This window comes from Anas platyrhynchos, chromosome 3 (assembly GCF_047663525.1).
Source record: "Anas platyrhynchos isolate ZD024472 breed Pekin duck chromosome 3, IASCAAS_PekinDuck_T2T, whole genome shotgun sequence".
Lineage (NCBI taxonomy): Eukaryota > Metazoa > Chordata > Aves > Anseriformes > Anatidae > Anas > Anas platyrhynchos.
In genome coordinates this window covers 115417168-115431528 of record NC_092589.1, presented here as the reverse complement: position 1 = coordinate 115431528, position 14361 = coordinate 115417168, and the positions used below count along the sequence as shown (strand labels likewise).

The following is a 14361-nucleotide window of genomic DNA, read 5'->3' as shown; positions in this document are numbered from 1 at the left end:
TTGTCATCGCTCAGACAGAGGCAAGCAGCTGCTGTGATGCTGGGGTTTTCCTAATGTGATTACACTGAGTTCCAGGGCAAGACCATGCATCAAATGGTGCGTAGTACCTAAATGTCACAGGCCAAGTAGAAAAGCATCCTGTTTTGTAGCTAACCTAATAAATAAAGGTTTAAGTGAAGCAACAAGAGTAGAAAGTGATGTTTCCAAGATGGAGCAAAAGAATCCAGCAATTCTGCCTCCACAAACTCCAGGCTTTTCTGTTAGTGGGGTCTACATACATCCCATCTAAATTTCATCAGGCTCAGTCAAAATGAAAAGTGGCTAGGTTCATCTTCTGGATGTGCTTCCCTGCCTTGCTCACACAGGGGGCCTTAGGCATCTCAGGGAAACTTCAGTGGGATGAGCACTGGCCAAGGGGTCTCACCCAGCAAATTCCTGAATCCATTTTACTCTTCCATGGTCACTCTGGGTATTTTTTGTCTGAAAAGGTGAGGTGTTTCTCCATAGGGCAAAGGAGGCATTGCTGTTCTGTGGGGAGGAAGAGGCTCTGAAACCCTTTCACAGCACTGAGAGTTACAAGTGCACATTTTAAAATCTCAGTTTCCTTGATCCTGGCATCCACAGAGCCTCAAGTCTATAGCCGATTGCAGTCATTGAATCAGCAATATCCAGCGTTACTGGCAGGGAAGGTGCATATTTCATCGACTTGCTCCTTTCTGTAAGCAGTTGATCACTTTGCTGTGCCTCAGGGAAGCTACATGAGAGAGCTTTTGTGCTCATTTGTGAGTAGCAGCAGGGATAAACGGTGTTTCTACAGCTTGTCAATTATTTGTTCTTTTCTTTCTGTCCACTGTTTGAGTTCTTGATCTTGATTAAGGTATTATTTAATTCCTGCATTTCTGAGCCCTTAAGCTGAGACAGACACATAATAGGTTTGCATTTAGTCGCTACCAGGGTGCTTTAAGCAAGCTGGTTTCCTTTGAAGCTGAAAGTGACTAAGCCTGGGAAGTTCTCTGTTCTTCCTCCTCTCCTCCTAGTAGTTAATAGACTTCACAGGTAATCTCAAGACACTCTGATAAGCCTTTGAAGTTATTACCCACTAAGTTTTTGCTCTTTCTGAGTGCTGAGCATTGAATTGCTGACTGCTGTTAGAAGCAACGAGAAAGGATTCACAAAACCAACAGAGCCTTGCCTATAATTTTTGCTAACAAGAGCTGAATTTAATGGATAAATTGTGTTGCTGGGGAGATTTTGATTCTGTTCCCTCCTCTGTCACCAGTTTGCCTTGTGATTTGTGGTAGCATTTTCAATTATGCCAGTCACATGAGATCTAAACCCATGAGTCAGACTCCACCCAAATCATGAGCCTGGCTTCCAGATCCAGAAGCTTTGAAAAGAGATCATACCATACTGTGTCTTTAGTTTATCTTTCGTTTCTGGAATTTCCTCTGTGTATTCCCAACATGTCTCTAGCAATTAATGTTTTCCACTCGTCTGGAAGTGTTGGGAAGACGTTCTGACCATTTGGAGCTGTTGGAGGCCTCGTTTGACCTACACAATTACTTTTGTTTTTGATCTCCAAATGAGTATTATTTCTTCCAGACTCCACATCTTTTGTCCTCAGTGATTTCTGCACCCCTTTGCCTCACATGACCCATCACAACTGTCCCTTAGTTGCCATTCAGTCACTCTGTCCCACCTTCACTCCTCTTCGGTCTTGAGAGGGTTTTTCACTGTTGCCTTTCAGGGTGGAGGAAGTACAAAAAGATGCACATCTAGGTAATCCTTTACCTTCCTATGAGAATATATAGTTGGAGAGTGCAGGGAAATGGCCTCTCTTTCCTGAGAAGTTGAAATTTGTTACTTGCAGCACAAGAAGTGGGTTATGAGGACGGGTCGGAGAGTGCCTCCATGCAGGATGGAGACCTATAAGAGGGCTGGGGCTCTGTGTGTTATGGCAATACCAGACCCATTTGCTCAGAAGGTATCTGCAGGACTTGGGAAATCAGGGTTTTATACTCAGTTTGAGGGGAGTCAGGTGAAGAGTGAATCAGACTCAATGGAGTTAATAAGACAAAGTAAGTCCAGAGAAGATGGATTGAAGATGGATGTTAAGTGGGAGTCAACCCTTCTGTCTGCACTATTTTGCTCTCTAATTCAGTGGTCAATCTGTTTTTCCTTCAGTTTAAGGTTTGTAATATATTGTTTGCAGACTCTGATAGCCAACTCCACTATGAAGGGTATGATTAGACCGAGATGGTGAAAAAGCCAAGGGGAAATTTGCTGTTGTGTCACTGTTTTTCCTTATGGCATTTGACTCTTTTTAGGAGGGCTAAGAAGTTACAAGTTCTTGGCAAGTGTTTATTAAGCCAAAGCCAAAACAATAAACGTAATTTCACAGTAATTATTGCATGCAACACTGTGGTGCCTGGTATTCCCATGGCAACATTGTCATTGTTCTGCCATGAAATTTGGAGAGCAGAGCTAACTGTTTAATTAATAAAGTTGTGCAAAACTAGTATATTCACATGCCAAGCAGACAGAAGAAGCATCTTCTCTTGCTCATCTCATACCATACCTCTACTTTATCCACAGTGTTTGCAGGTTCTTGTATATGCCATGTGCCAGGCATTTGGTTGATCTATAATTGCAGGTAGAAGTGCAGCCAAACTGTACCCCCAGATCCAATTATCTCTAAAGTCTGAGTGTTTGATACCGAATCTGAGCCCAGAGAAAAACTCTTTACATAGCCCTAAACTTTACAATGGGCTGTCTCCAAGCCTTGAATACACACTCCCTCCATATTTTGGTGGATGGGAAGTCTGGAAATTGTTTTTAAACCCCGAATTATCAAAATCTGTGTTGAAGACATGAGAAAGATTCATGACGCCTACCCGATAATCTTTCAGCTAAACTTTTCCTATGCCCATTGTAGCAACTGGACACATCTCAAAATGTTTCTAGTTGGTCTGTGAACGTTTCACAAAACAGCAGTAATTAGAAGTGATTCCTTCTTTAAGATAGAGAAATGCCACTCCACAGCTTGAATATTAATAAGATAAAATTTATGAAAGCAAGCAGAGTAATATAATATTTTCTCCAGAGGAAAAGGACATGTATTTGCTTAGTTCTTTCATCAGCCATTTTCAGACACACACTGTGTGCATAAAATACAGTTATGCAACCCATATGGGTCAACAAAGGAAGGTTGGTTGCTTCACCAGGATTATAAGACTCTTTTAAACACAATGGTACCACAAATTAAAATGGAAATCTATCAAAACCATTATCGTCTTGAAAGCTTTGGCCACAAGCGTAATTATTGTAGAAGGATGTTGTCCTTGGACACAGCTTTGGCTCAGTTCAAACAGTGTTATTTGTATCCCTCTATGGCTTAAAGTCAGAATTTGCATGGCTAAAGACCATAAATTTTTAAAGGAAAAAAAAACACAAGCTGTTTCCTTAGGACTAACACTAGCAGTTTTTTATTGTTTTGTAGTGGTTTGTAGGCAACTCATTAGGTGCTAGAGATAGGAACAGACTGAATGTGGCGGCTGAAGTCTGCCTTGAACTTTGGAAGTCTTCAGATGCAGATTTCTGTCTGGATCCAGTTGTTTGTGTCTGAGGCTCTTTCTTTACTGGACATGAAGAAGAATGAGTGAATGTTAGCCATGTTTGAGTTTAAATCCACTTCCAAATGTCCCCATTTTGGATAGTAAAACAGTGACCAAGTTATGTGCAATTCACGGATTTAGAGCAGAAAACCTGAGTTTCCTAGCATGTCAACGCAGCAGGCAGTCCTGTAGGATGGGAGTAATTGAACATACAGTGAACATATGGTGAGAAGAATATACAGTCTTCTGGATGTTGCTTGCCATAAGCAAAGGACACATCTAGAGCCAGAGCTGTCCCCAGGAGAGGCACCAGGTTGCTTTCTCAAGCACCTGCTGAAGGCTGAATCTTGGATTAACTCCATTATGGAGCTAATGATAAACTAGATAAGATAACAGGCACTGTAGGTTATTTTTGAACTTGTTATTCTTCTTTCAACATCCAATTTCCATCTTGAGGGAGATAAGTGACTAACATATCTGAACTCTATTTTTCGTCTTTTTCCATCCCTCAGGCTGGTATAGATGGAGAAAGCATTGGGAACTGCCCCTTCTCCCAGCGTCTCTTCATGATCCTCTGGCTCAAAGGAGTTGTGTTCAACGTCACCACTGTTGACCTGAAAAGGTAAAAATTGTTCAGTTTAATTGAAAGTAGTTATACGATCCAGTGTTTTTCCAATAGAAAGGCCCCACCAAGTTCAGTGAGATTGGTATCTGGCTTAGAGAGCCTGTGGTGCACAACAAAATAGTTGGGATTCAAGTCTGTTATTTCTTTTTGCACTTGTGGAATGTTTTTATATTAAACAGGGTGTTCAGGGTACTTTAAAAGTATTCTCACCACAAACTGCTGAAGAAATAGAAGGGCAAACTGATTTTGCAGGAACTGTAAATATCTTTGCAGCTACCTGACCATAAAGATTGGTGATTCCATGACCTTTTTTCTCTCTGCAGAAAGCCAGCTGATCTACACAATCTGGCTCCTGGGACCCACCCACCTTTCTTGACTTTTAATGGAGAAGTCAAGACAGATGTTAACAAGATTGAGGAATTCTTGGAAGAGACTCTTGCACCTCCAAAGTAAGAACTTGGGATTTTTTTAGTCAATATGCCATTTCCTAGGAATGAAAGATGTTCTAAGAGGAGTTCCTAAAAAGCACTCCCTCCTACGATCTTTACTTACAGGAGTAATATTTATTTATGAAACTTGCTGGCTTCAGTGAGATGACTTCCATGTGTGAAAGTTACTTGTATGACTAATAACTGCAGAATGTTTTCTCTGTACACATTTCAGGATGCCCTTGTATGCAGAATTAAGGAGACCAATGCTAAAAAAAAAATAAAAAATTGTAGGGGTCTGGTGTCCACATTTTACAGAGCTAAAAATAACCTGGAATGGATGCAGAGCATTGCCACACAAAATATCTGTGCCAGTAAAAGTGTTTTATCATGAAAAACTGAAGGCTTCTGAGCTGTGTGGTGTATTAAAAAGGTTGGAAGGGGAACTGACTGCTGAGTACAAGGAGCTCTGGAGTCAGAAAAGTGCTCATTAGCCTCATCAAGAAATGACAAGAGCCCACGACTGGAAATTATAACCAAAATAATTCAGCTTAGAAATAGGGCACAGATTTTTCAATATGTATGAATAAGCATTGGAACAAACAACCAAGGAACATGTCAGATTCACCAGATATGCCTTAGTTAGTCAAGCATTTTGGACTTAGTACAAGGATAACAGAGAAAAAAGATTGCTGGCTTGTGTTTTGGACCTTAAAATCTATGAATCAAAGAAAATATTCTCAGTTCCTTATGGAGCATTTTACCTCCAACTGAATGAGCAGCCATAGGACCAGTCGTGAGGCAAGAGATCAGGTACTTAAGTTTTCTGTAGTCTAGTCCAAGACCACTGAAATCAGTAGGAGTCGTTAGTTCATGTTGATCTTTCAGATCAATATATTCCTTTGTGCCAGATGTCTATAAAAACAACAATTCAGAGACTGAAAACTTTATGTTCCTTCACCTGGCTGATGCTAACATGCCTTACTATTACATCCTGGCAGACATTTTCAGCTCAGGGAGTTAGACATGACTGCCATTCATAACAGAGAGAGCTGGCTGCCAGCCTCCCCTGCACCTTTCTGGAAATTTATGCTTCCTCTTGATTTAAGGCCACTGTATCTTGGATGGTGGTCACATAAAACACCAGTGTGATTACCTTTGTCCTGAAACCATCCCTGTGTAACTGCCCAAATCTCTGCCTTGACAGATACAGATATCATTAAGAGGGTCTTGCCAAGCTGTTGTTTTGAGATAAATGACAATGCTAATTGCAGTTTCTCGTAAAGGGCTTTTTAAAAATGTCTTCTTTTAAATTGTATTTGTAATCATGACTATAGTGCTGGTAACACGCTGTTACTCTCCAACCTCCTTTCAGATATCCCAAGCTGGCTGCTAAGCACCGGGAATCAAACACTGCTGGAATCGATATCTTCTCCAAATTTTCTGCATACATCAAAAACACCAAGCAGCAGGATAATGCTGGTGAGTAGAGTCATTATCAAATGTGCCGGGGAGTTTTTGTGCTTAGAAGCTGAATTATTTTGCTGTTTTCTCCTCATTTGATTGTAAACTGTGTTGATAATATCAGATACCACTGCTGATAAATTTGAGATGGTAGGTTCAGATGTACTTCACATGTCCACAGTCGAATTAACTACATCTATACCAGCGAATAAGATAGGACAGAGAGCATTCAATAGTAGCCAAGCTTCTCCATCGGAACAGGATCCCACAGAGCTACTAGAGGTGGCTGGTGGCTTGCTCTAACGCTTCTACTCGGCCCAGGCACTTCTTGTGAGGAGTTCTGGTTGTCTGGGTCCAAAATTGTGACAGCAATAGACACCGTACTAAAAGTTTAGTACTGAATTATTGGTGAATGAATGAGCGAATGAACGGAAAGCAATCTGTGCCTTTTTACCCTGCATAATTTCTTAGTTGTAGACATTGACACCAGGCTCTCCCACTTATCTCGTGGTTATGCTATGGTAGTATAGCTCATTTGCTGATATAAACTGAGTCATATTGTGACATTAAATGGAAAGTAACTGAATGGAAATTGAATGAAAGAAGTGGCTTTAAGAAATATAATTGCACGCTGTACACTCCAGACTTTCCCTCATACATTTGTGTCAAAAGAAATACCCTTCCCCCCCCGAAGCTGGATGCCATGCATATTTACATGCATCCTACACTCTCTTCTTAATGAAATCACTTTTCTTCTGCACATTCCTTTCCCCTCAGAGAGGCACAGCTCCAGCTAGTGCAAGCTCCTGTTGCTCCATGAAAGCAAATGGATTTACACTGTCATATCCCTTGAGATGATCTAGCAGAGAACTTGCAGTCATTCATTGACGTTCATCTTACCTTGTATTACTAATTTCACAGAGACCTAAGGCATGCTAAACACCATGCAGTCATCACATTGTTCAGAGAAAAGTAGATTTTTCAGGTTCCAGCTCTGCCACAGATTTCATTTGTGCGATTATATTTCATTGCCTGGGGCTGACTCATGAGATGAAAATGGGGAAATGATGATTTATGTCAGATAAAAATCTGCTCCTTAATATTTTTTTGTGTTGTTAACAGAAGGAAATAATTATAGTGCTTCACTTTGCAGGGATGCTAAAAAGTTATTTTTTTTTGTCTGCTGCCAATGGGATGCTCAGCTAACCTCTGTAGGAAGGCTTGTAAAAAGAAGATAAATTAAGAGTTAACTTAAATAGATGTTACAGTTAAAATAAATATCTTGGCCATTTACAAGGAATTTTTATGGTCCGTGGTGCAACTGTAAGCCTTAAATTCAGCTGTGCTGTCCCTTGTATTCTAAAACTGTCACAAGTATTTGTCCACATGTAAAATCCTGCTGTGTTGCTTCTCAGTGACTCTGCGAAATGCAGATCCCTGGACTTGTAAGGGCTGGCAGCTCCTGCTGGTAATAAATGGCAGTCCTAGAGGTGTCCGCATCTGGCTGCAACCAGTGCTGGAATTCAAGGTTGGATATCTGCTACTGTGAGATAAAGAATCTAACCCTGCAAAGTGCTCCTGGTGGGCTGTCTACATTTGTTCTATCTCCAGTGTGATTAATGGGAGCTTTCCCTAGTTCTGCCTAGCAAACTTGGTTTAAGTACTTTTGCAAAGAAAATGAAAATCCTTCTCCAAGGCAATTGAGCATACCATGGTTATAGGGAAAAGAGATAGTAAGCTGCAAGACAGCAACAAACTTTGCCCTGTACAAACTTCCTTACCCCATTTTGTTGCTGGTTCATGCTCCTGTGATAAGCAGACACACGCTGGTACTCGGCTTTCCTCTTTGAAGTAGAGGTGTTTTTAGCTTAATTTTTTACAGCTGGAGTGCTGCAGCACAAGGAGAATAAAGCTGAGATGAGCAGAGTACCTATGTGTTCTTTGTAACACTGTTGTGAAGTGTCTGAGGACCTCTGAGTACTTGGGTCTGGGAGGAGAGTTTTACAAAATCTGGGAATTAGATCTCAATTTTAGCAGAGTAATTGACTTCAATTTTTCAAAGGCTGAGCAAGAAAAGTATTTCCCTTATCTCAGGGACACTTTACCCACTTTCCAGTTCATCTGAACCTACAGCAGTTATTCTCAAGGCTGATTTGGATGGCAGATAATGAGTTAATTAAAAGGTAGCTGTGTTGAATTTCTTGGGCAGAGAAGAGATTATGTGCAAAAAAAGAAAAGAAAGGAAAGGATTGCATCACTGCATACATAATTCCTAATGCAGCTATTTTGGATGGGTATTTTTTTAAATTGAAGCATCAATCAAAAAGGGATCTGGTACTCTAGCCTTGATCTGATACATTACATTTTGCAAAAGATTTTGGCAGCTTACCCTCCCTATATAACAGCAGAAATAATTATATATTGCTCTGTAAAAACAGAAAGCAAGTTCTAAATATATTACATATGATATATGATGGTGTATGATAGATGATAGATAGATGATAAATGATGATATAATATATGATATATAGTAATATAATATATGATACTATACACTAGATACTATGCAATTAGGAGGAATGTCCCTTTCCCTATCTCCATGTGAGTAGGTAAGGTCCAAAAAGAACAGAGTTTGCTGCTTGTGGCTATTTCCTATACACAGCAACTCGCAAATAGATGTAATGGCACATCTCGTATCCATCCTCTATTTGAGTCCTAGCTTCAGCTGACTCAAATTTGTGGGTTAAACTGGAAAGCCACACCAGTGACTGGGACATCTGTTGTACATGATCAAAATAGAAGAACACTTGTCAATAAAACCAAAGCAGAATGGAGACCCCAGACCATTACATCAAAAATAATTCTAATTGTTTTTGGTTGGGAATAGGAGAGTGTTGGATACCAAGTATCCTAAATCACCAAACATCAGGTTGTTTAAATTTTAGTCTCTTAACTTGGAAGTCAGGGAGGTGAATTCATTGAGGCATGGGATATCAGGATGGGAATTTGTAGCATCCACTGATCTCTAGCTGTAAGAAGTGTGGTTAGGTAAAATTATATATGATCATTCTTCAGGGCATCCTGGTTTAGCAGAGATCACGAGATCTAAGTAACATGAGCTCTTACTACAGCCTGTGGCTATGAAATCTTTGCGGAAAAGTGGTGTGAAGTGGTTGGGATTATTAATGAGATTTACACAGTAGGAGGATACTGGATGTGAGAGTTAACGAGAACCCAATGCATGCCAAAGATAAGCCTAAACTAGTGTTTCTCCCAGGAGGGTTTACAGCTAGGGTCGTACAACAATTTCAGACTTCAAGTGATGCCATCACTTGGCTATTTGTTATGGAGAGGTGGTGAGAAGGCACTGATAACAGAGCCTGTAGCCTTTAAGCGTCTGATTTTTTTAAATTATTTATTATTATTATTATTATTTTTTTAATTCCTGGAAGTGGAAACGTCATGAAAAAATAAGATTTGTAATTTCTTGGTTTAGTGTTTGAATTCTTACATGTAAGTAGACACAATGATACATATATTTGTTTGTTTCTAAGATTGTGATACCCTCTGCTGGCAAATATGTGAATGTATAAAGCAGGAAGCTTTACGATCAAGGATGAAACATCTCCCTGAAATACTAGGTTTCCTTCTGCCAAGACAGTTTCCTCCTACAAATGTGACATTGTCAGAAGAGAAGTACTTCATAGAAACCTATGGATTTTGACAAAATTTTCAAGGAAAAAATTGTATTTTTCTGGATGAATTTAAATTACTTAGATGTACAATGTTTTAAAATCACATAGAATAATAGTACTTCCCCCACACCCATTTCTTCTCTCTGTCTCTGTCTCTCTTTTTCTTTTCCTTCCTTCCTTCCTTCCTTCCTTCCTTCCTTCCTTCCTTCCTTCCTTCCTTCCTTCCTTCCTTCCTCCTTTTTTTTTTCATTTTTATCCTTTTTTTCCTCTTTTTTCTTTCTTTCCTCTTTTTTTTTTTTTTTTTTTTTCTTTTTTTTTTTTTTTCTTCTGGATTCATGCAGTACTTCATTAGCCACATGCCATTATGTTTCATGTCTGGCACAGAAACAGGTGATAACCTTCTCGTGTAAGGCTGCATGGCAATATGTTATTGATCATGATTCATTCACTTACCAAAGGTATTTGGCAGCTAGACTGCCCTGATTTAATAGCTCCCTGAATCTCTGATGCTTTTTTTCCATCTTTGTTTTGCTAACTTTTCTGTCTTATAATATAAAAATGTTGAAAGGTTTGGAATGGGCTGGCTAGGGCTGTAAGCCCAGAAGCAAACATGCTCATGCCATATCAAAGTCCCACCACTTTTAAGCTTCTTGAAAGGGAAGGAATTGATTCCAGATTCTCAGGATGTGGCAAGCTGTGTTTAAAGAAAGTGTGTGCATTTATTATTTCAAGTCACTTCAATTACAACAGGCTTGATTCCTTCCACCCCCCATGTCACTCGATAATTTTATAACAGGCCTCTCTGAAGGAGTGATCATCTCATCACAAGAATAGGGCCACATCTGGCTTAGATAGTGCAACTGGGTTATTCAGTCCTCCGACCCTTGCCACTGGACTTGGCCACTCAAAATTATGAGAAGTGCTCATTCACTTCATGGCTCATTCTCCTTCATGGAAGAAAGCAGTGGCAGTATTCTTCAAAATTATCTCTTCCTCAGGTTCACGTTGCTCAAGTTTGCATGACAAATCTGAGACTTCTGGGCTGCTTCGCAGCTGTGTAATATCCAGGAGACCTTGTCTGAGAAAGGACCTCGGAGAGAAACCAAGGTCCTGGGAGCTTACTTGGGTTCCTTTTGTTGATGCTGGGCAAATCACTCAAGCTCTGTACAGTAACCAGGGTAGTAACAACTTATCTATTCATCAGAGGAGGATGCAATTTAATTAATTGGAATGCTGTGTACGTATTCAGTATCCTGCTTATTATTTTTCTTGCAAGACTGTATACTGCAAACCAAGGGGACAGCCTGTATTAACCACCCATTAACCGTTCCGCCTCAAATTCTAAGTTCTTTGGCTCATAGAATGAGCCCTTTGATTCCATTTATGAGCTTAAAAAGTTGTTCTTGAATTGAGTTCTTAGGGGGCACCAGCTCCAGTGTGGGTGGGCGCATTCATTAGTGGTACGGAAGGATATTTCACTGTACAGCTCTTCAGAAGGCGCTGAGCTGGGAGACCACCAGCATGATTTCGTGCACAGGAATTTCCAGCCGTCTGACCAGAGGACTCCACGTGTCTGGTTTGGATTTACATCAAGAGGCCAAAAATAAAAGAGCATTTAAATCATTAACTTACATGTGATTAAATGCTGTTCACCTCTTTCAGTAGCTACATCACACTCTGTGGTTAAGCGCGTGAGGTGGGAAATGTCTCTCTTCGTGTGCTGAGTGTGTGTGCATACAGTAGGTATGCGAACACGGACAGGGCTGGGATTAAGGCTGGCCTACATCAGTTTTAAGCTGCTGTGACTCTGTGGAGTTTCTTCTGCTGAGAAGAGTCAGACACCCCATATAGGTAGGTGCACAGGCTGGACAGTGTGCTCTGGTCCTTTCTAGAAGCCATCGCATACCTCCTTAAACCAGCAGAATAGTAATTCCCTCCAGAAACCCACCTTGAATATTTACTGCAGTGATGGATCTGTGGTGCAGACCCTTTGTGGTGAGCTCCTTGATGCTGTGGGTCAGCTGGTGTCATCCCAACAAACAGGGTCTGGTATGCTCTCCATCACCATATAGGCAGGCATAGGGGAGCACAGCATCTTTCCCCAAAGCATCTTCTTGCCCACTGGGGAGGGGCAGCAGGTCACCTTGCTTCCTTCCAGCCTGGCTTTTCGCATCCAAAGAGGTCAGGTTGTAGCCGTGACACAGCTTGTCCCAAGCCTTTGATCTTTCTGTCTTTTTCTGTGCCTAAAAGCTTCAGCCCCTGCTCAGCAAAGTTCCTGACAAAGCTCCTGTTGATTTTAATGGAGCAAGGTAAAGTAAAAAGCTGTTTGAATACCCTTAGATGGATCAGGAGTTTCCTTCGGCAGGAATCTTGGAGCAGGCTCTGACTCAGGACCGATGTTAATGCTTTACAACTTTTGCATAGATTTTCAAGGTGCCATATAAATATATAGGTATATATGTGTGTCTGTGTATCAATTTGCCGTTAAATTTTTTCCTTCTTCCTCTTTAGTTGCAGAATTTCCCTTTTCTACCACAACCCCCCACACCTGTCCAAAACCCGGCATGAGCCATAATTTGTCCTACACTGTGATGATATTAAGTTTTCTCTGTCGTGCAACCAGGATGGACTAGAAATAGCTTTTAAAATCATTTTAGAGAAAAGGAGTTGCTTTATGATGGGCTTTCTAACTATGGAACGTCTCAGGATGACAGATCTTTAACTGTGGCATTTTGACGGACAAAAAAGCTATTTTAGAACATTTTAAACAAGTTTTTATGGCTCCCTCTGAGCTGAGTACTGTTGGGTTCGCGGTAACTAAAGTGCCTGGCAGCTTTACAAAACCAGTCCTAGTATAAAAAAATACCCAGTCTTTAAAACATATGTAAAATAGCTTTTCTGCAACATTTGTGGCACATAAAGTACCGAATACATGTTGGTGAGTGCGATATAAAGATTTTATTGCCGTTCATTTGGGATGACCCGTATAACTCACTCATGATATGTTAATAAAACTGTTCTCCACTCTGTCTTTTTATAAAAACACACAAATAAAGATCACTAAAATAGTGGTGATAGCTGTGTGCGAACTTCTTAAGGAGTGCAGCAAGTTGCACTCGGCATCCATCCTAAATTGCTTTATCTCCACTATGCCCAGTAATCAAAGACCAGTCTTAAAATGCTCAGAAACAGCATTTTACAGAAGAAGTTTGCTGGAGAAATAACTTTTTGAATACTTCCCTCAAAATTATTCTGGCTGGAGGCCCAGTGCCGTCAATATTCTGTCTGGTACCAGCGACAGGTTTAAGGACCAATATCTTTTGACCTGCCAAAAGTAAGAACTGAAATTTTATGCCATTGGAAGGAAGAGGTTTTCAGTTTTCCAAAATGATAACAAACCATCGCCTTAACCTTAGAAGCATGTACCTTACTAGGGAAAGTTTCTGAACTTTCCTATCATTTAGTTTTTTGTTTTTTTTTTTTTTTCTTCCTCTAAGACCTTCCAACTTAATTTTGCTAATTAAGGCATGAAGATTTTCTGATGGAAATGTGAAAAATAATATTTGAAGCCAGTAGAAGACTAAAACTCTCTGTAAGTCCAGATGTGGTCAGACTGCAGGACCTCCAAGGCAGGGACTTGGTAATGCTGATTAGCACACTTAGCTGCAGGCTCTCTGGGGACAGTAAACATTTACCATTAATGTACTCACAGACATCATTTTCTGACACATCTGTGTATGCATGTCAATGTAGCTCTGTGAGCACAGCATGCCATATGGAGGGAGAGAGAAACAAAAAAAAAAAGAAAGAAAGAATATATATATTTATATACATATGTGACAGAGAATATGAAAAACCCTAGAAACTAGGTGACAACATGTGCTGAAGTCCACAAAGTTAATGGTGCGCTCAAATGACGGCATGTTCCCGAGCATTTGCTGAATCAGGGCCTATATGCACAGGCCAGGCCTAGACTGAAATCCTTGCAATGGGAACAGTAGTTGGCAGATGCTCTTCTTTAAGAGGGAATTATTTCCCCTGTGTGTTTGAATATTCCTCCAAGTGCTGCTGGCTGCACTGGGATTCTTTGTTCTGTTTCCCAGCCGAGCTCCCTCGCTTGCACACAGGAGCGGTAGCACAGCTGGAAATGGATTAGAGCAATCTGGCGGCAGCAGTCCTGGGAGGAATTAAGTGCCTCGCTGCTGGAATGGGAGGCCTAAATTACATTATTATTTAGGATTCGGTTTTAACTTCATTGCTCTGCTGTTTCGCACGGGTGGGTAACTCCACTGGTTGCCATATACTTGGTGCATCTTACGCATGCATCAAGATTTCAATGAAGTTATGGCATTACTCAGTAAAATATCCAAATCTTACATGCGCGAATGTCTAGAATTAAGCACCCAACTGGTCCTACGATCCCAAGAGGGTTCATAGGCTTATATTTAGCAACGGTAGAGTGAGCTATCACATGAGAGAGAGCCCAGCAACTGGCTCCTGATTTTGCTGAAGTAAGTTTGCAAAACTGTTAGTGA

The 14361-nt window shown here is 40.6% G+C and overlaps 1 protein-coding gene and 1 long non-coding RNA gene across 3 annotated transcripts in view; one reads left to right on the top strand and one right to left on the bottom strand.

Annotated features, from left to right (window-relative positions):
• CLIC5 (chloride intracellular channel 5) overlaps positions 1 to 14361 on the top strand; it is a 68077-nt gene that overhangs the window by 37026 nt on the left and 16690 nt on the right. For both annotated transcript variants that reach the window (XM_027455333.3, XM_027455334.3), the window contains exons 2-4: positions 4127 to 4236; positions 4563 to 4688; positions 6043 to 6149. In XM_027455333.3, the coding sequence (XP_027311134.3) occupies positions 4127 to 4236; positions 4563 to 4688; positions 6043 to 6149 (343 nt within the window). The remainder of the gene's footprint in view (positions 1 to 4126; positions 4237 to 4562; positions 4689 to 6042; positions 6150 to 14361) is intronic.
• LOC140002265 (uncharacterized) lies at positions 3049 to 8230 on the bottom strand. The gene is made up of 2 exons (XR_011808604.1): positions 7913 to 8230; positions 3049 to 4228 (listed from the first exon to the last, which is right to left on the bottom strand). It is a non-coding gene; the product is annotated as an uncharacterized lncRNA (long non-coding RNA).